The 26645-nt window shown below is 36.6% G+C and overlaps 1 protein-coding gene across 16 annotated transcripts in view; it reads left to right on the forward strand.

The window, feature by feature from the left end:
- IQSEC1 (IQ motif and Sec7 domain ArfGEF 1) overlaps positions 1-26041 on the forward strand; it is a 349414-nt gene extending 323373 nt beyond the window's left edge. For 8 of the 16 annotated variants that reach the window (XM_027789350.2, XM_027789352.2, XM_027789353.2 and 5 more), the window contains 8 exons: positions 2377-2516; positions 4086-4115; positions 6357-6482; positions 8184-8283; positions 11672-11845; positions 12532-12708; positions 19911-19960; positions 21326-26041. In XM_027789350.2, the coding sequence (XP_027645151.1) occupies positions 2377-2516; positions 4086-4115; positions 6357-6482; positions 8184-8283; positions 11672-11845; positions 12532-12708; positions 19911-19960; positions 21326-21931 (1403 nt within the window). In that variant the 3' untranslated portion in view covers positions 21932-26041. Of the gene's footprint in view, positions 1-2376; positions 2517-4085; positions 4116-6356; positions 6483-8183; positions 8284-11671; positions 11846-12531; positions 12709-13152; positions 16186-19910; positions 19961-21325 lie in introns of those variants that run through there. The other 8 variants (XM_027789351.2, XM_055805594.1, XM_055805592.1 and 5 more) reach the window with 4 other exon arrangements.
- Positions 26042-26645: the final 604 nt, after the last annotated feature.

Raw genomic sequence — 26645 nt, forward strand, 5'->3', positions numbered from 1 at the left:
GGATGTACTGCTAGGACCTTTTGTTCCCATGTATATGTATATATTATGGAACAGAAATTGCCATGATGAGAATTTATGCAAATAAACTAAAGATTTAAATTCTTGGGGGGGGGGGGGGGGGAAGTCTGAATTCCAAAATCTTCCTGAAAGGTACATGGTAAATAGTACAGAAATTTCATTTAGTTTTCTTCATTGGTATATTTTCTGATCAAGAAACTCTTTGCCAGGCTACAGCACACCTAAGCTTGCAATTAGATTGCCAAAAAAATACAGATAATTTTTCAAATCTGTATCTTGGACCTTTCTATCCTGGTTATTTCTGGTGAAGAACAACAGATTTTTATGAAGTATTGGCTCAGCCAGTGCTCAGCTGTGCCTAAAAGGCAATAGTCACTGTAGAGCTGAGGAGGAAGGTCGTGGATGAGGAGGTAATACCTCCTGTTGTTCCAGGGTATTTGAGGAAGAATGATTGAGACAGCACTTACCTTTTATCTCAGAAGGGTACTCAGATGTTAGAGAAGTAAAATGAGGCTGAAGCCCCCATCCTGTTTTTTTTCTTTACAATAGTTTGTGCCCATAGGCAGAAAGAAGCTTTTACTGAGGTTCCATTACTATGTGTTTGTGCAAAGACCAGGAAAATTGCCTGCTCAGCCACTGCGACCCTCCTCCTCCTCCCCCTGCCTTTAAGCACAGAATAAGCACAACTTAGTGCACAGTCTCTCTTCTTTTGGCTACAATGGATGTAGGAGCACAGTAGCAGAACAGGCCCACTATTGCAGGCACTAGCAAGTACTGATGTACTGTTTAACAACCATTTTCTCAGTGGTATCTAAAAGTGGGCTGAATGGCAGAAAGACATAATCACGTTGCTTAATATATAAAAATATATTGGTGCATCTCAGATGCATGGCGGTTTGGATTCATGTGTGCATGTGGTACTTTTATTTTAGTACTAGTAAAAACAAAATACCTGTGGTGTTCTGGAATTTCAGACCTTGAAAATGAGAGTCTTGTTTGGTGATTTTATTCTTTTAGATTTATATAAGACATCAACGAACGTTCTATGCTTAGCAGAAGTTTTAGCTTAGCAAAATATAAGTCGGTGTTGAGATCTTATCATAAAGTCCACAAAGATTAAAAAAGGAATGATTTCCATCACTTAGCGTAATACTACAGTTATATTAAATACAGTACATTCTCTCTGAGCTGCAGCCTGACTGCCAGCAATTTCTATAGCAGGTGTTTTTGTGACAGGCTACCTTGCCTGTAACTTTAAATGACTGGATCGCAAAGGATGGTCTGTGGAAGACTTGCTGGTGTGGAACAGAACAGAGGCAGTTTTGCTTCCTTCTGGTTGCAAAGAAACAGTATTTTATCACAGTATTTTTTAAGCAAACAGTTGTTCCACTGGGTGACAAAATATTCTATTTTGGCTGCTGAATGGGAGATAAGAGTTTATTGCTTTAAAACCTGTTTAACAAATAGACATGCATCTAGTCCCCAGGAAATCCAGCTTTAAGTCACTTACGGAAATTGGACTCCTTCCACTGCTATTAAAAATTCAGGAGCAAGCATTCAAGGCACTGTGGCATTTTTTAGAATACTGAGATACCAATGATAATCATGCAGTGTTAAAGAATAATGCTACTAGGCTATTTTGTTGATTTGTTTTTCCAGAGTAAATTAATTGGGTTTGAAATCATTCAGGAAATATTGGTTAAATTAATTTTAGTGGATGTTCATAAGGTTCTCGTGTAGGAAATTATTTCATGAACAGTGTTGAGTAGTTTTGGGACAAAGGCAAAATGGAATGGTTGATCTGCTTCCTCCCAGTAGTATATTCCTAGGAGAAGGTCATATGGAGATTTTAGTATCTAAAGGGTTATTGAGCTCATTTTAACTCATTTAAGCTTTCATACCAAGCAGAGGAAGCTTGAAAGAAGAAAAAAAAGAAAGAAAAAAAAAATTACATAGGAAATTAGTCTTTTTATGGCTTTGTTTTAGATTAGAGTTTTAAAACAAAAAACCAAATCTGTATAATATCCATCAATGTCTTGGCGTATTAGGGGAGGCAAACTTGGACAAAAATCAGTGCTTCAGTAATAAGTAACGTAACTTCTGGTGCTTTGGTAAGGTAGGCACAAGGACAGCATAGGACGTTAGTTGACAAAGTACTGGCAGCTATAGAACAAAACAGCATAAACAAGTACATCAGCATTCTTAGGCAGCATCGATGTTACTGTTAGCAGAGGAAACAAAGGTTGCCCATGTTTTTATCCTGTCCTTGCCGAGAAGCCTGGATTGCTGAGAAATAATAGTGTTTGTTAGATCATTCTACTGATATAGACTGATAATAGAAACTGTTGCCTTCTGCAGGTGTGGATGATGGTGAGGATATCCCACGAGAAATGCTGATTGGGATTTATGAGCGAATCCGCAAACGGGAACTGAAAACGAATGAGGACCATGTATCCCAAGTCCAGAAGGTTGAAAAACTCATAGTAGGAAAGAAACCGGTAAGTTTACTTTGCACTGCCTATCAGTTCCTAAGGAGATATAGGACAATGCACAGTACAGAACGATGCAGAAGTGTGTTGCTTAGAAGTATAAATTGATTGATAAATGGCAAAAGGCAGAAACTGTCAAAATAATAATTTGCTGTGAGATTGGTTTTAATTTTTGAGTATTCATGGTGCAGATACATTTTGTTGTTGCAGTCCAATATTCATGATGATGTTAATAGTCTTAAAATCTTCTCTATGTGAAGCTTTAAAATTCTGAAATTACACTGAAATATCTGCATTTTAGGAAGTTCTCGTGTTGTTTTGAGGTAATTGAAGTGTTTTGGTAAATTGATGTAGAGAATCACATTCCAACATTTACATTATCAGTTATGGCTCCATAATTTAGAAGAGTCATAGAAAACTTCTGTTCATGTCAGTGTCTTTCTCAGCTTTGCAACTAGCTCTATGAACTGGTTTTTTTGTAAGGGGAGATCGTGTTGTTTTGTCTCAGAATTTGTCTGAAAATCCAGTCCCAGGGTTTCTGATGTTGTGTTTGAGCATCTGAAAATACCTCATGCTTTGTTGTGGGAAAAATACTGAAATACTTTGCTAAATAAATTAATCTTCAAAGCATCTGTTGGAAAAGGAGAGAAAAAATAAAGACCACAGCATTTTCCCCTTTGTTTTAGGAGCTGAGTGCACACAGGTAGTAAGACCAGTATTTTACATGCTAGCAATGATACCTAGTGTGGAGAGGGACAATGGATACTCCTAGTGTCATCTTCTGAAAATCTTCATGTTAGTAATCGCAAAGGGAGCCCAGAACTAAGCCAAAAAAAGACTAGATTTGCTTGGTTTTGAAGTTCTACATTTTTTATCAGCTCTGGGGAACTTTGCTGCAGCAGGGACTGACAAGTTGGGGGATTTTTTATTAAGACAAAGAGCATGGATCTCAAGATTCTCCCTTTTCTCAGACAAGCCTCAACATGGCGTGGGGGGGGGAAGGGAATGAGGGACCACCCAAAAAAAAAAAAAAAAAATTCTAATTTACTTCTGTTTCCAAGTAAAGAAATCTAGAGGAGATCTCTTGGAAGAAGCAGGAGAGAGAAAGCAGAATTTCCTTAATAACAGCTTTTATATATTTTTGAGGAGAAGGGAAATAAATATTCTGAAGTCAGTATTTGACAGTCACTTATGCTTTCATATGAAAGTTATTTTCCATAATTGTTTGGGGATTTGGGTTTATATATAGGTTTCTGTGGGAGATGGGTTTTTTCATGGTTTTTCACTCAGGCATGTGGCAAATCAAATCCTAAAACTAATCCTGACCTTGTAAATTAAATGGGATTAAGAAAACAATGTCCTCCGTGGAGTCCTAGGTTCAAGGATTCTTCTGTTGCAAGACTTTTTAACTGTGTGAAAGAAAATTTAGGAAAAAGTCAACAGTCCTTATTGATAGAAATATTTGTTTTTACTTTATAGGCATTTAGTCATAGTAAGACCATGACGTATTTACTTGCTATGATACAGTACTGTGTTTCTCTGAAGTTTAACGAACTTGTATATGTCTTTCTACTGTAGATTGGATCTCTGCATCATGGACTTGGTTGTGTAGGTATTTTTCTCATACTCCTTCAAAATGTATAGTCATTTTAACTGGCAGTGATTTCTTAAACTAGCAATAATGAATTCTGTTACATTTTAACTTTTTTAAAAATTGGGCTTCTTTCAAGCAAAATTTTCCTATTGTTATAGTAATAACTCTCAAAGTATAAAGATTTTCTTAAAAATACACTTCCCAGAGACTGCTTAATTTATTGCTGAGACTTTTTTTAGACCTTTTTTTTTTTTTTTAGTACACTTTTTATGCATTTCAAATGCTGTTATCACTGTAGAAATTAGACAGCCAGTAAAGAATAAACAAGTAAAATTACAGTTGCATCTCACCTTTCCATTTGGGCCGTGGTGTGTTTATTCTTTCTGGTCCATTTCAGTATCAAATGACACTCCAGAAAGATATTGCCAGTTAATTTAACAGTTCTCTTCTGCAAGGTGGATGAACATAGAAAATATTGATTCCAGATTTAAGTTATAGGCATATTTAATAATAATACTAAACCTATTCTTCTGTTGCAGTGTTTGGCTGACTTTAATTTCATGGTAACGTTGTTGCTAGTAGTTTTGAACAAACCAACCACCCTATAGCAGAGGAGTGCATGTAGCGCTCTGAAATCTGATTACCTTATACAAATTTGATCCTAATTTTTTTTTTTCTCAATTATAATGACACTGTGCATTAGCAGCTTCACTCAGGACAATCCAGAGAAGGAATTTTAAACTTTCATTCATTTTTTCAGTTTCCTGTTTCTTGCTTTTTTTGTGTAAACAATTAAAATCATGCAAAGCTATCTTCATATTCCTAAGTTAAATACCTGCCATTGTTTCATGGATGCATGTCTAGCAGTACCACTGGATTGTAAAAGCAAACTGAAAGATGTGACCTTCATAAAATATGGTGGAAGGGAATGTTACTGGATCCATCTATTGCTATCAGTGAAAGTATTGTCTATAGTTAAATTTCAGTGTCACTGTGTATAGGCTCAGTGACTACCCTTGGGTTTTGTTACATTGCAGTAGCAAATCCCCGCCATGGGCTGGGGAAACTACGTCTGGAGGTAGGAGAGAATGACAACACGCAACATTTACTCCTGCCACTTTTCACTGAGAACCCGTATAAGCTGTTCAGTTGACAGAATAGCCTAAAAATAGAAAACATTGATTTCTCCAGCATTCTTCACCTCACTGGCTCCTTTAGAACATGTCAGATCTTTTCTCAAATACCTTCTCTTTGCAAGTTCAGAGAGGGTAATTAAGTTAATGCCATAGATAAATTAAATCCCATTAGCATTTTACTTTTTATTAGTATAGTTATCATTGGATTTCAGGGAAAGACTGGAATCTCACCAAATGACTTGATAACCAACCAGCAACAAAGGCAAATACTGAATCCTAAACTCTTTTTTTCCCCTCTTCGCCCCAGCCCCTCCCTGCTCATATAGAGGAAGGAGAAGCATTAACATACTTCGACTGTTTTTCTTTGCCTAGTAAATCTTGTAATTTCCACGCAGAATCAGGAATTATAAAGAAATAAAAGATATAAATGAATACATATCTAGTTACCAAAGAATATGCTCTACTTCAAATTTTTTAAAGTTTAAAGGGTTTATTTTAATATTGTTGACAAGGTATCATCATTCAGATTTGAAAGCAGATATTTCAAATAAGAAAATGGAAAATGATTCTTGCCAGCATGAGAAAATACGCCAGACTGAAAATGCATTTACTTTTCCCTGATGTCACCATTTCCCTGCTATGGGGGAATGAACAAATTGTATTAACTCAGTGGCTGACAAAAAGTAATCTACAACATCAGTCTTTTCACCTCACAAAAGCTGAAGTTGCTTTGCATCCTTTCTTCTTAATAAAGATATGTAAAAATGCTCAGGAAAGCAAACATCCTTTGCTTTGAGCTCCCACTTGCTTAATCTTAAGTTCTTTCAAGGTTTTATTGTTTCACAAATTCTATCCCCAGTAAAACTTTTCATTGGCATCCATACACAGGAATGCAAGCTGTTAGAGAATTTATATCAGAACTATGATGACGTTCCAATGTTATGCAGATTTGTGGCATATACATATTTATTTTTCTGTTGTTGGTTCTTTGATGAAAAAGTCCAATAGGCTTAGAGGTAAAAAATATTTGAAGTACTCAAAAAAAGACTCTGGGTATGAAAGATGTTCATTCTTGGCTAAATATTGCTATATTAACTGTGAACTTTTGTATTATCATAGGTTCTCTCTCTACCCCACCGGAGGCTTGTTTGCTACTGTAGGCTGTTTGAAGTCCCAGATCCAAATAAGCCTCAGAAGCTTGGATTACACCAGCGAGAAATATTTTTATTTAATGATCTTCTTGTGGTATGTATTTTCAGGTGGTTAGACTTCTGTGGAGGTATTTCTATCTTCATGAAATCAGTGGCAATTAAGTGCACGAGCATTCCTAAAAATAAGTATCTATTATCTTTTACTCTGTACTCCAACAATCTTGGGATGATTAAGATTGAAATTTTCTTAATTTTATTCATTATATATAATGTTTTTCAAAACTGAAACCTTTTACTGATTACTACACTCTATTGTAAGAAAGTACTTTGATGTAATAGTTTTTACTGGAAAGAACAAAAATTCGCTCCAGGTTACCCATTTCCCTAATGGGTAAACGGAGATGTTCTTTATTCTGTGAATAACAAATTCAAGTTACTTGTGGAAAAACAAAATTACATGCTACTTTGTATTCCCCAGGTGTTCTATGAACCAAATATGTTTATTCATTGAAATAGGAATAGGATATGTTGAAATAGATTTTTACAGTTGACTTTACTATTTAGTGTGCATTTAACTTGAACCAGTCTTTTGAAAAACAGACATACCAAACCAGTGACAGCTTGGAATTATGTGGTTGATTTACTCTTAAAAATAGGAAAATTTGTTGCACTCTATTTGGAATGTATTTGGCTGTTACCAAAGGACTAAGAACTAAACTAAGTATTTCATGTTTTGTTACAAAAAAGGCATACTTCCGGTGCACAACTTCATGGTGTTTTAATTTTTACTTACCTTCAGACCTTACAACCAGGAAGTAAATTTAATAAAAAATAATCTTTTTGATAATGAGAATAACCTCTTAGTTGTAAATGTGAGCTTGTGTGTAAAGTGATGAAACATTGTTGTCTTCAGGTTGCAAGTTTTCTGTTGTTTGTTATTACTTACTCAGATGTCAGTAGTTTTTATCACACTGTTTTGGGACTAATATAGACCAAATTTGTCAGTTCTAGTAAAATACCATCATCAGAAATTAAAATTAGAAAGAGCTAGTGAAAATAAACCTCTGGGCTATAAAGGGTGGTGGCATTCACACTTTAGGAAACCCCCAAAATTAATGGTATGGAGCAGTATGTTACTTACGTTGTAGCAAAAAGTAGAAATCTCAGAGCTTTTATTGCGATAGGTGCTGTAAAGATCATAGGGGAAACAGGGCATCTTACTGTGTAAGGCAGTATTTGGAGGTGCTTAGAATTGAAGCAGGTTTGGAAGGTCACAGCACATGAGAATAAGGGCTAAGAATTAAACTTCTGTGGAGCAGTCTATAAGCATGTCCTGCCTGTAGTCAGCTTGTAAGAAAAAAGTGTGAAGTGTGGTAGCAGCTGCGTTTTTTAAAAAATGATAACTTAAAAATATTTACATTTTTGCTGGCATGTAGAGTGCACAATAAGGGTGCACTTGTGGTGTGTTTTTTTTTCTTTCTGAAATTTTAAGTAGGATTCTGGAGAAATAACGAGCACAAAAGCTTTGTATCTGGATAAAATATTAAACCTTCTTGCTAAGATATACCAATGCTTCAAAGCTAGCTTCAGTAGTAGTAGATTAAACACCTCAGTTGCATTTTTTTTTTTAAAAAAAAAAAAAAAGGAAAAAATTGCAAGTTCATGTTTTCTGGCAGATTATAGCTTTCTTTGGCATAAAATGTTTTCTCATATGCTAGTTCTTAAGAACAATAATTTTCCACAAACACTGTGTGGTGAAAGGGATATTTCACTTTGTTTATTTGATAACTTTCAGGTGACCAAGATTTTTCAAAAGAAGAAGAACTCAGTTACATACAGTTTTCGACAGTCATTTTCCCTCTATGGAATGCAAGTTCTTCTTTTTGAGAACCAGTGTAAGTCTCTCCTCTCTTTTTAGATGACCATCATATTTATAAATAAAACAAAATTTTAAAATGTGTGAATGAAAGAGGTGAACAGGATTTGATTCTGAATATAGGAATAAAATTGCTCTGAATTTAACTTAGCCCTAAAGTTTAACACAAGATGGTATCAGCATAAGAAACAGCAAGGCTGCTATTAAGATTTTTTTGGTTGTATTCAGAAGCCAAATCTAGCCAAATGTGTTGTTTGTGAATACTTGTAAAGAATAAAATGTTTGTAAAGAAGCAAATACATTTGTTGCAGAGTCAATGGTACGGTTAGCTGGAAATGTATAAATGATAATAAATAATGACTATTACAATATGTGTAAATCAAAGCGTTAGCATTATTTAGTTTATTTTTCTGATATATATATTAACTTAGTGCCTAGGTAATGTATACTCTTCAAATATAAATACAAAGTAGAGTCTAGATTAAAGTTTGTATTTTCTGAAACCTTTTTTTTTTTTGTCAGTCATAATCTGCATCAATCCGATATACTTTTTATCTGTAATGCTTGTCAACCTTAGTCTCAGCAGACAAAAACACAACAAAAAGCAAATAGTTTGCTAATGGCCTGATTTTAAGCCCAGACACATCATAATAACGTAGCAGAGCACAGTTGGTTGTAGGGTACACAGGGATACAGTCTATTTGAGCTGACCTCATGGTTTGTAAACCAAACCTTGCCCTTAGTGATAAACTGGATACAGTGCAGTGTGACAGTCAGTAGTTTCTGTGCTTTTCTATTGTGGAAGGCTCTTGTTTTTTCTTGTTTTTGAGAACCTGCTCTAGTGCTCATGTCACTCAAAAGAAGTTGCTGTTATTTAGTCAAAAGCATCTGGAGATTTCAAAGGGGAAGATTTTGTAGAGCTTACAGCAGTGATGTAGCCTGTAGATTATTTATATGCAAACATATTTATTCTCTCTCTTGTGCACACATTGTATGATATAAAATTCATTTTTAGAGAGGAAGGCCAAATATTTATATCTTGGATTCTACTAAAAATAGAATATATAATTCCTTGATGTCAAGTTAAATAAATTAAAAATCTTGTAAGCATGCTGAGTAGAAGCACTTTATTCAAGTAAACTTAAAAATACCTATAGTGAAACTAGGAGTGAAGAGTTGGATTCCTTCCAGTGAACTGGAGGCATTTTAACTGAGACACTTTAGTAGACGCAGATGAGCTCCAGATGCAGCGTCTTCCAGCTGGGAAAGAAAGGTTATTCTTCCCCTCTGGTTTGTAAAATGCATATTTTTGGTTTCCCCTGTCCCCAGCAAGCTTTGGATTGTTTTGGCTGAGCTATCGTGCCATTCAGTAAATCTGTCTGTCGCAGCTGTCAGAATCAGCTGATTTCAAGTGAGTAAAATTTGGTCTCACTAAAGCAGAAGCAACAAAAATGGTTTTGGCTACTCACCAGCAGCCAAAGAGCATCAACCATGGTTGCCCTGGATGATAGAAGAATTGACTTCTAATGGCAGAAGTCAATGACATCAAGGGGTGGATAAGCTCCAAAAGGGAGAATAATGTCGTATATCTCTAGTAAATAAATAGGCCATAAGGGAAGTATATTTTAGATTTTCAGTCAAAATCACTGAGAAAATAGAAAGGGCAAGCAAATAACTTCAGAGAGAGTGTATATGAAACCAATAAATACTTACATGTTTCCTGATACTTAATCAGTACAATGTAGAGGAGTATCGCTGATAATAAAACACTTCTGCTTGTTTATTATTTGGAACTCCATTCTTTGCTCGTATGTGAAGGTAGCCCATGTGACTTTAGGGTTACCAAGTTTCCTTGTTCAGTTCCATAACTATTCCCCCCCCCCTTCCCAAGCGGTGCACTTTCTAGAGCTGTTTGCCACTTCCCCAGTCTCAGTGCTCAGAGCACCTGTGGCGGTGTACCCTGCTCTCCACCAGTTTGCTGGCCTCGCGCCAGCTGCCTCTGCGCCGTCGGCCATGTGGCCGTATTCTGAAGGACAGCGGCTGGAGGCGGCTGTCTAATTTGATTGAAGGTAGATGCCATTGTCGTGTGGTCAGCAGAAGCAGGTCAGCTATACATTACTGCTGTGCCAGATGTTGATGTCAGACCCCAGCAGAAGCCCCGGGCGCTTGCCCCCTCCTTCCCTCTCTGTGCCCTTTGAGGCTTGTGGTAGCCCACCTGAGCAAATGCCAGGATATAAATGAGATCGCTCCCCACCCCACCCCCCAGGAACGGTACATGGACTTGCTTCACTTTTAGTTGCGACTCTTGATTTGGAAGTTAAGATACCCTTTTAAAGAAGCGTAGCATTTGCGTTTGTTTCTCAGTATTTTAAGTCTTTTTGAAACCAAATGGCTTTGAGGGAAGAGACTATCTTGCATCATCTGCTGGTTCTGCAGGGAATGAGTTTTTTAGTACGTGGGAGCACTTGAAGTTCAGATTGAATACTTAAGTAAATATTTGAGACCTTTAGCAAACCAATAAGGTCAGGCAGTTGAGTGAAAGAAAACATTGTGAATTAGAATGCACGTTTTGAGTTTTCCTGTTTTCTGACACCCTGTTTCTACAGGTCTCTGCTTTGAGCAAAGGCTGGTTCTGTGTTCTGCGGCAGAACATACCTTCATTATAAGCTTTCTTTCTGTAAATGACCCTTCTGTCTCAACCAGGAGATGTTTTTCACTAGCTGTTATAATTAGCATTTTCAGATGTGCAGCTAGAAAAGAGGCAAAAACAGTTTGCTGAAAAATCTGCCTTTTATTGTGAAGAAGTCCATAGTGTGGGCCAAAAGGGGTGGGGGAGCAACCCCACTCCTTTTATTTCTTCAGTATGTAATTTCACAGATAATTTTAACATCTCTTTTTTAAAGAAGGGAAAGTAGGATGTCCCCACAACTGAATAGGAAATACTAAAAGCTGTACATATGCTAGTGTGTTTGTCTTCCTGCAAACATAAAGTTGAAAGTGCAAGACATTTGCTAGTATTTGAGAGGCATTACAGTAGTCTTTATTCAGCATGGTCACAATTGAGTAAGGTAGGTAATGGCATCCATTCCATGAAACAAAAGTTATCGCCTTAATTTTTGTTTTTTATTCCCTGTGATTTTTCTGTTACATTGTACATGATACCTTAAGGGTAACAGCTGCATAAATACTATCTTTCACTATTTATTTGGTATCTCGACAGTTAAGCAGTTCAAATGTATTTTAGGGATTTCATTCTAATTCTGTGCCTTTAGACTTCTATTTCTCTTAGTCCCTTATATGGTAATATTAGTAAAAAGCCTTCAGGGTTTTTTTGTTTTCTTTTGTTTTATAAAAAGAAAAGTAATCGGAATAATCAGAGCTTAGTTTTTCTTGACTCTTTCTTCTAGATTATCCCAATGGTATTCGGCTCACATCAGCTGTTCCAGGAGCAGATATCAAAGTTCTAATAAATTTTAATGCACCAAATCCTCAGGACAGGAAGAAGTTTACAGATGATTTGAGGGAGTCAATTGCAGAGGTTCAAGAAATGGAAAAGCACAGAATAGAGTGTAAGTACAAAGGTACATATAATAGAGCATTTTCAAGCTAATCAAAATAAGAAAATATTGAATATATGTATAGAATTAGAACTCTTTAAAAGTTAAAAAGTAATGTGGGTGTTTTTTTCCATGGCTTTGAATTCTAGAAAGAATTAAAAACTAATGATATCTTAAGCCCCCATCAGAGTTCACTGACTATTAATTTACTGCAGCATAGCTGCAGTGGCTATTTAGCCTGGGCAAACTGCAAATAGCAATGGACAGAGGAGAGATGGATTTGTAATTTGTAGTATAAATTACAGTAAGAATTTTAGGGATAATTTACATCACTCTGAAATTCTCAGGGATGGCCTTTCAAATAAGTTTTTAACTGAATTTTTCATCATTTCCATGTTGATATTCCTGTATTCTCTCAATTAAATAGCTGTAACACAAATTGATATATTTTGCTGGAAATTACATGAGTTGTCTAAATGTGGAAGTTTATCTTGTTTTTTTTCAAAAGAGGAATAGCCTTTCATCCAGTGTGGTGTAATATAAAGCTGTTAGTACAGGAGTGAAGTTCCTCTCTGGCATGTAACAGTGCCAAAACGAACTCTTATCTATTAGTCACAGTAATAGGTGATCACATCCAGAAATTGTGATGTTACAGTGTCCTTCATTATAGTCAGTAAAAATGACTTGCAAAATTATTCTCTTTCTCTCAGCTGAGCTAGAAAAACAGAAGGGTGTGGTGCGTCCAAGCATGTCTCAGTGCTCCAGCCTGAAAAAAGATTCTGGCAATGGGACGCTGAACAGAGCTTGCCTGGATGACAGCTATGCCACTGGGGAGGGGCTGAAAAGAAGCGCCCTGAGCAGCTCCCTGAGAGACCTCTCTGAAGCAGGTAAGCGCCGCCCGTGTTTCCTTGCTCCGACTAGTGCATGCAAAGATGCGTGAAGGATGTGTATAAAGCCCAACTCACAGTGGGCTTCCAGAACTAGTAATACTGAAACTTCAAACATTTTAAATAGCTCTTCTTTCATAGTTCGTGTTTAATTTCTGTTTGTTTTTTACCCTTGTTCTATTAAGCGACCAATATTTGAAAGCATTTAAACCGTTGTAGATTGCTATATATACTTTTCAAGGAGAGTGAAGACAGAGGAAAAATTGTAAGTGTTTTGTAAAAAAAAAAAAAAAAAAAAAAAGGCTTCCTTGTGCTAGGAGTAACCCACTTAGTTTTCCTTTCTTTTTTTGTTCCCCTTTGCTTCTTCCCCTTCACACAATACGCTTAGAAAGAAAAGAAGCTGGTCTGTGTGTAATGACCGCTTTCTGTGTATATTGTGCTCAGATGTACCTGTGTTACCACCTTGATGAATGAAATTGAGTGAAGCCCTACTACATTCTGTCTAGAGCTATGCGATTCAGATACAGTGTGTCCCTGATGGTCTTCTCTTATTTTGTAACTCAAGATATAGTCCCAATTCCTGCAGAAGAGGTTGTTGTGAAATACTGCTGTCAATATAATAAAAGAAGCCCTAGTGGACAAGAATACTGATGCCCCACAAAACCACTGATGTGTCTTAAGATTTATTAACTGATCAATACAGCTAAAGACTGGAAAGCAGTGGTGGTGTGAAATTTTTTTTTTTACCCAAAGAAAAGCCAGGGGAAGCTTGGTATGTTTTTGTTTTATGGTTTGCCTCGGTAATACATAACTGGCATACCTCAGTAATACAGGCTACCGTGGGTAGTAACCATGTCTTTCAGTGTTAAATGTGATTCCTGTCATTTACAAGAAGTCAAATCTGCACACCATGCCCCCCATTCAGAAAGTACTTCTGGGGATAGTAACGACTTTATTTTTATTTATATAGTCTGTGTTACATTCTCCGATGTGTTCTTTTAATTACAGTGATGATTTACAGTATAGTCATAATTTCAATACTATGTATCTTTGGAGTAAACACTACTTATCTTTTTTTTAAAAAAAATAAAGAAGAGATTTTAGCTATGCTGCAATAAAAATTGTTGTAAACTGAAATTATAGCCTGTTTTTTGTGGGTATATGTATGTGCATACAAGTATGTAGAGAGTGAGCTCCTTCAATTTTTCTATTCTCTGTTTAGGCTTTCATACTCATATGTCCATTTGCTTTCATTAAAAAGACGTAGAACCCTGATCCAGAATCAGGCTGAAGTTGAATATTGGTGCTTGATTGGCTTCAATGGATTTTAGATCAAGCCACTAGTCTTCACCACCGTTATACCTCAGATTTGAGGATACTTCTGTCATCCTTTTTTGTTGTTTTGTTTTTACTTCATTAGAATGAGAACTACCATATTGTTGAATATGTGAGTTCAGTGGGTATCTGACCCATAAATGTGATTTCTGATTATTTTTTTTATCACATGGGTATTTTTCATCCCTGTCTTTCAAACATTTCCATGTACTTACATTCACGTTACGAGTTTTATGCAATAAACAAGTATTTGTAATCACAAAAACATTTCACGTTTCAACAAGGCATGCCTACAATGGGCATGCTTATTAATGAAAAGAACTTTTTTTCCATAATAAAAAATGGAAATCACAGACTGGAGGGTTTATCAATGAGTTTGTTAAACCCAACTAAACTTAATTTTAACTTTAAATAGTTGAGAATTATGGAGAGCTTCTGTTTGGTCTTGTGCAGTGCAACTGGCTTGCGAAATTACTTATCTGTTATATTGTTATTTGGTGTAGTAATTTTAATGAGATTTTACATGTGTTTTCTGCCTTTTCTCAGTGAATAGCTTGCATGTGAGGCTGACTTTTTTTTTTTTTTTTTTTTTTATATGGGAGAGATGATCCATAGACAAACAAAGAAATCCTTTGTTAGCAAGATACTGCATCCCAGTGATTACACCATATTAAATTGCTTCTGTAAAAGAGTACTGAGCTAGTTTGCTTCAGTTCTTTTTGTGGATAAAACACAGGATCAACAAGGAGAAGGAACAAGAGTAGTAGGGCTACGTGTGAATGTGAGTCTTTCTGTAGGAAAAGGCATGATGAAGTGAATTTGTAGACTTCCCTTCTACATTTTAACAGAAATAAATCTAATAAACATGAGAAAATTGCCTGGTTGTATATTTATGCAGCAAGGCAAATAATTGTCCAATAAACATTGCAAAAACAAATTGAAAAAATTTAAATATTTATTCAGTGAAGGGGAGATCTGATTGAACAGCCTTTTGGCTGCATGTATATATGACAAAACTATTTAAGAAAACAGTCCATTACTCTCTACCAGATACCACAGTAGTAAGTGGTGGCTGTGGAAAGTGACTTTAAATTTCTGTCTTGAAAACGTGTGATGATTCATAAGCTGCTAGAGTTAATGAATGTTGATACCTTGAATGATTCTGACTCCTAAGCTGTAAACCGTAAGGAAAGTCAAGATCTCTGTCAGAAACAATGTCAGGAATCATTTCCTGATGGTGGTTCTTGCATGCATTTGCCGCAGTAGCTTAAATCCTTATTGCAAAAAGGGTGTGCATGAGGGTCTCTTGATTTTAAAGGTAGTATTGTTCATTATGGATTGCCAGTTCTTACCATGGAATAAAAAGCAGAATGTGGCAACCAGCTGTTCCAAGATGTGAATATGTCAAAAGTATTTAGTGCTTTATTTTTCTAAAAAGAAATATACATAATTTATTACACTTTCTTGAGTTACATAGTCAAGGAAGAACTGATTTTATTTGTCCCAGACTTTTGAAATTCTTAATTTACATTAAAATATTAGGAGACACACAAATTTTAATGCAGGTAAAGCTGAGTTTTATGGGTTCCAATAGAATTTTGGACATTACACCACTTCAGATGCAATTACAGGATCAGCAGGTTTACAGCAAGGTGTGAAAGGTGTGAAGTCCCATCATGGCCATTAGTATGTAGGAAGGATGATTTGGCCCGTAAAGCAGAGCATCGAGGATTAGACGGGTTGTGTTTCTAATTCTCTCTTTCTCACAGGTTTCTTCACTGATTTTAGGCTAGTCAGTCTGAATTCCAGTGACTTTGAGTTGCTGTAGGGACCCAGTGTTTTCACATTGACTTTACGGTGGAGAGCACCCGTGGAAATCAAGCTTTATTTCCCCCATCCCTAACTGTAAGGTGGAAATAATATTTACAGACTGTGCTGGTTTAACAATTGTAATTTTATGGTTTGCCCTGATAACACACAACTGGCATACCCTTGTAATATTGGAATCTGCACAGAAGTGCAGAATGGTATAATGGTTACTATTAATATAAGTTGTGCTCGCAATCTCCTGAGCTATCTCAAAACAACTACAGGCCAGTAGGGACTCTTAAAAATACCACCAACAACAACAACAAAAAGAAACCCAAAACAAAAACACAAAGTAGTTCCAGAATTAAAACAATTCTATTTGTATATTGCATATAGTCTGTCATCAGGCAGGGTTACTCGGTTATTTTTTCCCTCCTTCTTCATGGATTTTCCTGCACTATATAGGACAGAGGATACTAGCAGTCATTTTATTAGAAGAGCTTTCCAAGTAGGGAGAGATTTTTCCTGTCTGTTCCCTTGTCACTATTGTTATATTTCCTATTCTTCAGTGGAATAGCAACAGTCAGTAATGGGCATGACAGAATTTACTGGGTTTTAAAAATAAAACAGATCCATATGAATCAAGTCTTTTGTGATACGCACACATTAATACCAAGCCATTTTACAGCTACACCCTGCACTGTATATAAACACCTTTGTATCAATGTTTCTGTCTTATGGAAGAGACATTGTTTGTTTTTCGAGTGAATGAGTTCACAAGGCAAGGTGTGGTTATGCTGTATTCATCTCCTGCGGTTTAATCAGTATTTTGAGAATAGTCTGTTTTAAGAACCCAGGATGCTATTTTCACAGTCAGTGTGTGATCTTAAGACTGAACCTGTTTCACCCAGAGAAGATGAAAATTTGAAGGTTACGAAGAGTCTTTTCACCCTGGAAAATGGTGTCTCTAAATTAATGATCAGAGCATATTTTTTAGACAATTTTGATCAAGTCAGCTGGGGTAGTACCTGTAAGCTCGGTAGCCAGATGGTTACAGAATCTGCTGCTGCTGGGAATATCAATTTCACAGCCTTTGGAGGCTAGTATAACAACTCATTGTTATTAGAGCTGCTGCATCAGTTTGCTTTACCAAAACCTTAATTTAGAACTTTTTGCCAAACTTTTTTCCCCAAGACATACAAAGCCAGATCATAATACATTGTTTAAATATCAGTGTATCTCACTGGCATAGAACAGAGTTACAGGGTACAGTGAGAAACATTGACATTTGCTGTAATGATCTGCACATCTGAGAGATCAATTTCTGCAAGTTAGAATGGATTTTTATTAATGAAACTCTGAGTTTTCTTGCAGAATGTTTAAGTTCGTAAAAATACTTTAATCAGTATTTCTACTATAAATTTGAAATATTCTTAGTCCCATATGATGCGTGTACATTTATGGGATGTGTTATACATACATAAGTTAAAGGTATTTCTTACAAAGAATATTCATATCTAACAGCAATGAGTTGTTGGAATGAATCAGAAAAGTTTAAATTAACTGAAATTTAATTCTATAAAAATAAATTGTAAACCACTCTAAGAAACATCCTTAAAAATTTCAGGTAGATCACTGGTATATTAAACAAAACTAGTCTTCAGATTTGATGAATACCACCTTGCTTTATAGCACAGCTGTTAATTATTATGAGAGTACAGAGTTATGCTTATGTACAATTCTAATTGAGAGTCACCATTTTCTTGAAATGTATTTGAACACTGCAGTGCTAGGGAAACATTTTTGAGATGGGATGCCACCTTGAAGACCAGAGAACAATCTTGTATAAACACACATTGGCAGGGGGAACTCTCAAGAGGATTTACTTTATAGTTTCATATCACACTGTAGGCCAATACAGAATTGGATACAATTTGTTTTTAAGAAAATAAGCAAAGTGCTCTGTATAGTGATAGTGCCTATCTGAGGGAAATTATAGGCATTTTCAGTAGGATTTTTCTGTTTGTTCTCGGCTTTGCTAGTACTACTTTGCCCTGAAGTTATTCTAAGCAAAAATCCATCTGTCTCTTTCTGTCTGTATATACTGTGTATATACTGTGTTCATGGTTATTTTATTAGACACCCGCCATATGCAAAAGGCATTAGATTTTCCTGTTTTCCTTCATTTTTGGCCACATTTAATGGCTTGTGGCAGCTGTCAATCTTATTTGCAATATTGACTGCTAAGTTACGAGATGATGTCTCTGTGGTTTTGTATCAGCAAGCAAGAGTGATTTGGGTGTTAATCAGTACTAATCCCATAGCAGAGCAGAAAAAAATCAAACCCTGACTAAAAGTAAATATAAGAGATTATCACAACCAGTTTTCCTTGGGGGGGTTCGTAAGACAGTACAATTACAGTTTTGATGAGGCTAAAACTGCAGCAAGAGATGAAGCACCAGGCTTTTGACAAAGAGCCTATCCAGGGGAGTCGTTCAAAATTCTAACAACTTTAGTAAGTCAAACAAAACACCTTGACCATACATGCCTTCCCCTCAATTTAATGTTAGTGTAGAGGGGGTTGTACCAGGGAGCAACTCTCAGTGATGAGAAGAGAGTGGGAAATGTTACAGCAGTCTAAAGAGAATTGTAGCTTCTCTGAAGAGAACTTGTGTTACAGGGCAGCATCCCATGACCAGCCAGGTCAACATTATGCTTCTGGATCTAATAGGTGGTATTTTCAGGTCACACTGATCTTATAAGACTTATGGGTGGTCTAAATGGGTCTGTGACAGGGTATGTCAAGATGTAAGGGTCAACCTCCCAGTAATCACTGTTGTGCCCCGTTTACAAAGAGGTCCCAAAGTTTGTCAGTGTAGCTCTGATGTGGCTTTGGGGCTTCTAAAGATGAGGGTGTGTGGCTTATAGGTTCAGTGATGCTGAAATCTTGACATTCCTCCCCAAAACCGCCTGTCAGAGTAGAGGATTCTGAAGGCAGCAATGTACCAGTGCAGGGTGGAGACTGATAGTTGGCCTTGCAGGAAAGCAAGGAGAAAGCACTGAGAAAACTTAGGTTTCTAAAAGCATGCAATTTTAGAGAAGCTTTGTGAACCTGACTGCTCTTTAAAGGTTAGCTCTGTTCACACACCCGGCCTGTAAAGTATTTTGAAACATCGCAAAGCAATGCTTAACAAGCGATCTTTTAAAAAATACCTATTTCCACTGCAGCCATATGCTATTTTCTCTTCTGTGAAATTAGAGAGAAAATCTGGGATCCTGTCTCCTATATATAGCCACTGAGGTGTTCTGGCTCTTTAGGCAAAGTCTGGCGGTTTAGGCAAATATCTTTGGGAATTTGAGAACACTGGAGAACATATCCATCATGCTTAAAGATAAAGCACTGCACAGCTAAACAAACAAAATCTAGCCATAATATCAAGACAGATTCCAGATTTATTGGTCAAAAATTAAGTTTAGTTTTGTTTTTTTTTAAACCTCATGAAAGAAGATTATATGAAATCCACTCAGGTTCAAAACTGAAAATGAAGTGACGAAACTGATGCCCCTTACCAGTCCCCCACAGTGAAATTCAGACTATGCCAATATTAAATATTTAAATTAATACTACCCCACAAGTATATATCAATGCTACCAGTCTTTGAAGAAAGAAACTTCATAGATAATTAGATTCCAGAAAATCAAACTATTTAAAATACTTGCTGGCCAACATTGTAACCATACTACTAAATACAGTTGCTAAAATACATGTATTTTAAGAGCTGTACAAATTTAAAAAAACACACACCGCTAATGATAGTTGATTCACAACAACAATACCTCTTAAAAATTCATCAGGTACAGAAACTTAATATAACTAATGGCCTTAAAAATCTAAATTTCTGCCTTAGTAGCTGCTGTACCAGTCCAGTGCAATGTTAACCCCCCTGCAGCCCCTCTAGTTGCATTTAGAGACTCCTCTAGTGATTCAGGGAAAGCAGCTGTTTTTCACCTGGGTCTTGTCTCAGTCTCTAATCTATGGTGTTGCATGTCCTGGGCAGGCAAGCGTGGGCGACGCAGCAGTGCAGGATCGCTAGACAGCAATATGGAAGTAAGTAGGAAGTTACTGATGTCTAGCTGGATGTGATGATGTGCATTTCAAACCTTTCTTTTATATACATATTTTTTTGCTCTTTTTTCTTCTAACATATAACCTGCCTGCCACAAAAAAAAAAAAAAAAAAAATATGCATGCCTAGGCTACTCACTCTGTATTCTTCTGGCTTCAAAAGCACTGACAGCTTGTTTTAGACCAGTGCCATTTTTGGTTTGAGCTAACCTTGTTCCCTTTGTTCCTGCAAGCATGGTTAAATGAATATGATGTGTCCTTTTGCCACCATTTCAGTCTGGTCCCAGCTTAAAAGCCCACTTGCTCTTTGTTACAAAGTCCACTGTTCTTGCTGTTTGATATTTAGCTACAACTATTGACTTTCATGCTCAACCATTCCCATTGCTTCTTTTCAAGTTAAATTGCTAAATGTATGCAGTCATGACACCATGGAATTGCACAGATAGGGCATGGGAGGAAAAAATTACTAAGACAGGTGAATTCAATGTGGATTTCATGAGATTTCATTCATCTTCAAACCATTTATATATACTGTTCATGTCTCTGAATTCAGCTTGCAGATTTTTCTTTTTTCTTTTTTTTCTTTTTTCTTTTTTTTTTTTTTTGTGTTTGCTTTAGGTAGATTGCAGTTTAAATCTAGCACACTTTGCCTAAGTACTGTTGTGTCCCATAACTCTTTAAAAAATACAAACCCAAAACTTCCAGAAACTAAATACACCATTCGAGGCTAAATAATAGAGAATGTTGGACCACAGGTCAGAAGAACACAATCACATAGAAATCTTAGTGGCAAAAATGGTATGGTTCCATTTAACACATAATTCAGAGGTAGGCTTGAGAAGCAGCACTGTGGCATATAGTAGTGGAAAACTACTATTAAAAAAGAAAAAAAAGGAGTCTAAAATACTGTTTTGAAATCTGAATTGTAACTGTAATATTTGCTGCTGTGTGTTTTAACTATTTAGGTTGAATTTAATGTAGTTTATTTTTTGTTGTAAAAAAGCAAGTATGGTATTTTTTACAGTATTTTAAAATGTATTTTTCCTTTTAAAACACACTCCTAGGTCTTATGTCATGTTACTCTTCTGTAACATTTTCTTATTTAAAGTCATAACTTTCAATATTAAAGTACTGAGAGAAAAACATTTAATGCTTCAAATACCCCAAGAAGGGCATGAATGCCTCATGGGCAACACAGAGAAGGTGGAAATAAAAATTTTTCCTAGAACTCTTTAACATAGTCCACCCATGTGAACACTGAAGGAGGAGTTTGTGGGTCAGTGTGAAGTTTTTCTTTTAAACATTTTAAGATTTTTTTTAATTTTTATTTCTATTAATTTCTTTTTAGGGGTCCATCATTAGCAGTCCTCACATGCGCCGAAGAGCTACATCAACCCGAGAGTGTCCATCTCGCCCTCACCAGACTATGCCTAACTCCTCCTCACTCCTAGGTTCCTTATTTGGTAGTAAAAGGGGAAAGCCACCTTCCCAAGGCCATCCACCATCTGGCTCATCACAGCAACCTCCGCACCCTCCAGTAATCCCACATCAGCAACACTCACAGCATCCTTCTGCCATGCATCACGCAGGGCCAGCTGAGGGGCAGGCGCAGGCACAAGTGCACTCCCACCATTCGCAGTACTGCCACATGCAGCAGAACCCACCCCCATACCACCACCACCACCACTATCACCCTCCCCAGCATATCCAGCACACCCACCAGTATCACCAACATGTGCCCCATGCGCAGCATGCGGCGCACTCCCAGCATACTCCTTACCTGCAGCACACCCATGCACAGCACACCCACTCTCCTCATCCGCCGCTGCCCCCTCCGCATCCAGGGCACTCTGCACATCCCCAACACGCTCAGCACCACCACGGACCGCCTCTGCCTCCCTCCACTTCAGCCAGCACTAAGCCCAAACACAGTGGCATCAGCACAATAGTCTAGAACATACTGACCCTCCTCATAACTATAGTTTTAAACAAGGTTACAAAGGCACTTACAGGAAGCAACAAATAATATTGCCAGTTTTTACCTACACAGTTTGAGTTGTGTGAGCTTAAAGGCTTGCTGTTACTAAATAAAATAATTCAAGTTAGCGCAACCGATACTTGTTTTACTTAGCTACTTGATACACGTTTACCATCTGGTTAGTTCTTATTTTCAAACTGCCTTGAAAACATGCTGCTTGCTGAATATGAGTAAAGCTACCTTTTACACCAAATCCCTTGACAATTTTACATGCATAATAAAAACTTAAGTCTATGGAAAAAAGGAAAAAAGTGATACAGAACCAAGTGTTGCATTCTTGCTCTTTTATTATCAATGGGCAAAAAAAAAAAGTAGACCTGATATGGTTGATGAAAGTACGTAAGTAAACTTTATATAATATAAATATATACATACAAATATATATATACTGTATAGTTAACATTTGTGCTTGGGAAGAATTTTTTTCAGTCCACAAAACTAGCAATATAGACTTTACAAGGAATTCCACTTACTTGATAGGACAGTATAATAGATGAATAGCATATGAAAGAGTAGACCAACATTACACGTTAGAAACAATTTTCAGACATTTCAGTGTTTTCATTAAAAGTCCTCCGGACTTGCTAAGATTTCTAAGCAATCATTACTAAATGTGCCAAGTAACATAGCATTTAAATGTTGTAGTCAAATACTGCTTTGTATAAATCCTTATTTTATTAACACAATAATATCATATGTAATCAGTATTATAACTGCTCTGCTATTTCAGGTAAGCAAACTTGTTAAGATGCAGTAATTATACCATAGCAATGTAGGATGACCAGTTACCGGTGGTCATCTTCAAGCATTGGTCACACAAATTCTTGGACACTTTAAAGGCTGTGATAACTGTGAATTTACATGATCCACGTTTCTTTTGTATGCATACAATTTAATGAACACGCATGAAGGGTTACGACAGGTGCATGTACACACTGCAAAAACATTCATCTCGAACATGAAAATGGCAAACTTCCATTTCTCAGCTACTTTGTTTCCTGTTTACCATAATTTCTCATTTTTACCCCTAATGAAGCTGAATTCTAGTCAGAGCGTTTCCAGGTGGAAGTGCTCTAAAACTTGAAGGTTTGTTTAAGAATTTAGTATAGGGTTTTTATATAGAGATTAAAAAGATACGTAATTCCATGTAGCCATGTGCTAGCAACAAAGTGGCTTCACCATTTCTACTCATCACATTTGTTAGTTTGAAAGTACCCAGCACTCAGCAGGCTGAGTTTATGCTCAAACCCTCACTTCCATAGTCCAGTTAGTTGCAAGACATCACATAAAAATAGGCTGTGCTGTTGTTGCTTATGTGTTGTAATCAAACCATTTGCAAATTTAAATACAGTTTTTATCCCAAAATCCTGTACAAAGTTATACATGGCGCGTACTTTGTAGTTTCAGCATTTTGAGCCACTGCAAGGACTTTACACCTAAACAGTAGAGACAAAGGAATCACAACTGCAAAACTGTACCAGCCTAAAAGCAAACCTTGAAGAGGATGAGCAAAAAGTTCCAGTATGAGATGGGTAAAAGTAATAATAATAGTAACAGCCACCGGTCGATTTTCTATGTGACAGTAATAAAATTGTCAGAAATAAGGAGGACATGAGAACAAGGGAGTGACTTTTCATATTGGCTTGCTCATAGCATCTCTGATATTGGGGGGGGGGGGGGGGAGAGGACGAGTATTTTTTCCCTTTCATACCATTGATATCACAATACCAGCAAAACTGCAAACTGAGCACTTTGTTAACCTCCACAGAGAGCAAATACAGCAATCTAGAGTTTAGCCTTTTGTTTAAAGCTGTCCATGTTTGTTTGACACGTGCAATATGTTTTCCCCTTCTGCTTCTTCTCCTCTAAATTATCTTCATGAAAAGAAAAGAAAACAAGTAATTACTTCTTTTTTTTTTTCCTAAGTATCACTCATACTATTCTAAATTCTGCAGCTCACCTTAAGAGGGCTCATACGGGTCCCCTGAGGCTCTGTTCCTTGCAGTTTAAAAAAATATATACTGTTCTTATAAGGGAAAGTAGAACTGTCTGCATGTCATCTAATGTTATTAGTGTGAGGCTACACTCTACATATTGTATATTTGCAAAATATATCAGTGTTACTGTTGATATTAGTTGAAGTAAAGTGATAACATATTTCAATATGTAGACTTTTCTTCATACATCTGTACCAATAGTAGAGTCTAACTGTAATTTATAGGTTGTTCCAGAAAAGATAAAGAAACATTGGGGTACAAACATCTTTCAGAAACTGCATCTTTTAATTAAACAGAGGTAAGAATGCTCCTCTTCACCGAGTGACAGAGTCTGTGCTTGTTTCAGATGCAGAGTTGTAATGTAAGTAGAATTGCCTGTGTATGGAATAAATGCAGAATATGCAGTAGCAGTGGAGAGGAGAATCTGACTCTAGCAGTGTTAATTAACAATGAAGATGTCAAATCTCCCAGATCTTCATTTGCTCTATGTTTAAAAACCCCTTTCATTCATTTAAATTAGAGTTACATATAAATATTCAAAACTTACACAGTAAGCCACATTTTAATGCTTGACCACTGATTTTTCCATGTGTAATCGGATACTCAGGAGATGTCACAAATGTGCATGCAAAAAGCCATTTACACATGATTTCATGTACACATGGGGAAAGAGTTTGTGCTAACCCTCTAGGTGCATTAAGTCTCACGTGTAAAATTACAGATCATTTTGAGGCTAGTTTAAAAACCAAAACTGGTCATAGAAGAGCACAGTATTTGTAAACTATTATTTCAAGTCAATGAGGAGAAACAGTGGACTTGATTATTTTTATTTTTATTTTTTTAGACTGTGTTTGTATGTACTTTAAACAAACAAATGTGTCCCGGTGTCAGCATAAGTCTTAAGAACTTTGCTGCTTGTTTAGGGTTGTAGTATAACCTCTCTGACTCCGTCCTTGACTAACGATTGCTTGGAGCAGTGTGGATCATGCCTAGAGTAGGAAAATGATAGCACTTCACCATTGCGTGTGGTTAAGGAAATTATTTTTTTCTGCTTGCAGGAGTAAAATTGAGAGGGTTTTTTTCTCAAATGTCATTGCCAATTAAAAACTGGTACAGAGCTACACAGAGTGACCATGTTTCTCTTTTCCCATTAATGATGTGGCGAAGTAGTAATGCTGGTTTGAAAAAATGAAAGGGCAACGTAATGAATGAAGGTGTGGCAACAAAAATCTTTTCTGGGACAACAATGAAATATATTTTGGGGGTTTTATTTTTTTAAGTTAAGAATGAAATGTAAAACAATGTAAAAACAAAAAACAAAGTTCATCCTAATATAATGTGCGTCTTGTATTGCTAAAAAAACCAAGTCTAACATACAGTGTAGAATGATTTTCCCATCATGTACTGCATGCAGCAGAAGCCTCTTGTTTCTTGATAAAATGAGCTGAAAGACAGTCAGCAGATATTTAAACAATGAATCTCTAGATGTTGACTTGCTGTTCCATATGAAGCTGTGTGTTTTCTGCAGTTAAGCATGCATTTTGCTGTTCCGTTGTAAAATACCATCGCACTTCTTGCCTGCAAAATGGATTATTGTGTATATATTTAAAAGAAAAGTGGAACCAATAACAAGACTAAATTTGGAAAAGAGAAAAGGGGGTGATGAAAATGGGACCAGTAGGGGGAATAGATAGTTCTCTAAATTGTACATAGTGTGTAAATTAGCATTACTATAAGTCTGCAGTCACTTTGAGGTTGCCTATCTCCTGCTAGGAACTTAAATCAGCTTTGAGTTGTATTAAACTGTTAGAATTAGGTCCTGAATGCAGACTGTTAAAAGACTTCAAAAAACCATTATGCTTACAAGAAGCTTCTGTTCTGGGGAGGCTTGAGACCCCTTTTGTAACATGGGGAAGAAAGGAGTGCTTTCATTTTAATATGCATTCTGTTTGTAAGTAGTAACAGACCCTATCGATGTAAAACTATAACTGTGATCATGTGGAGAAATCAAATAAATCATTTAAAACTCTTTGTTTCTCATTTTGTGTAATCAAAGAACTTCAACTCTCCAGACCTGAAATGAAGGAAATTCCTTCCAATGGTGTCCTGGCCCTGCTCAGTGTGTGGGATCTCTGCTACTTACTTCAAAGGGGCCAAGATTTCAGTCCTCACCTTAAACTAAAGATAAGCTGGTGGAAATTGTGGTCAGTCCTGTGGAGACTGTGATCCCTCATCAACAGGTTTTGATTTCTCTCATGGTGCTGTAAATATATTTAGGTCCAAAGTACAATGAAGAGCAATAAATACAACACCTAGATCTGCAATGAGAGGTAACACTGAAGAGGCTTTTTAGTGTACTATTTACCCAAACATGCTAACACTGAAAAACATTAACTGTATTCTGAATCTTCTTAACCCCGAGCTGTCCAGCATGTTCAACTGATCCCATTAAACTTTTGGCTGTCACACTGCCTTAGGAGCTGGTGGTCAGATGACTGTCTCCCCGTCACTCAAGTGTTCTAGGTTTGTCCTTCCCAAGGATACACTCCGTCGTTTCCCAAGCGCAACCTACACCCTTCGGATCGGGATTTAAGAGTATTCCTTGCTTCTGTGTGCTCGCTGGCAGGGAACCA

This window comes from Falco peregrinus, chromosome 5 (assembly GCF_023634155.1).
Source record: "Falco peregrinus isolate bFalPer1 chromosome 5, bFalPer1.pri, whole genome shotgun sequence".
NCBI classification, from domain to species: domain Eukaryota; kingdom Metazoa; phylum Chordata; class Aves; order Falconiformes; family Falconidae; genus Falco; species Falco peregrinus.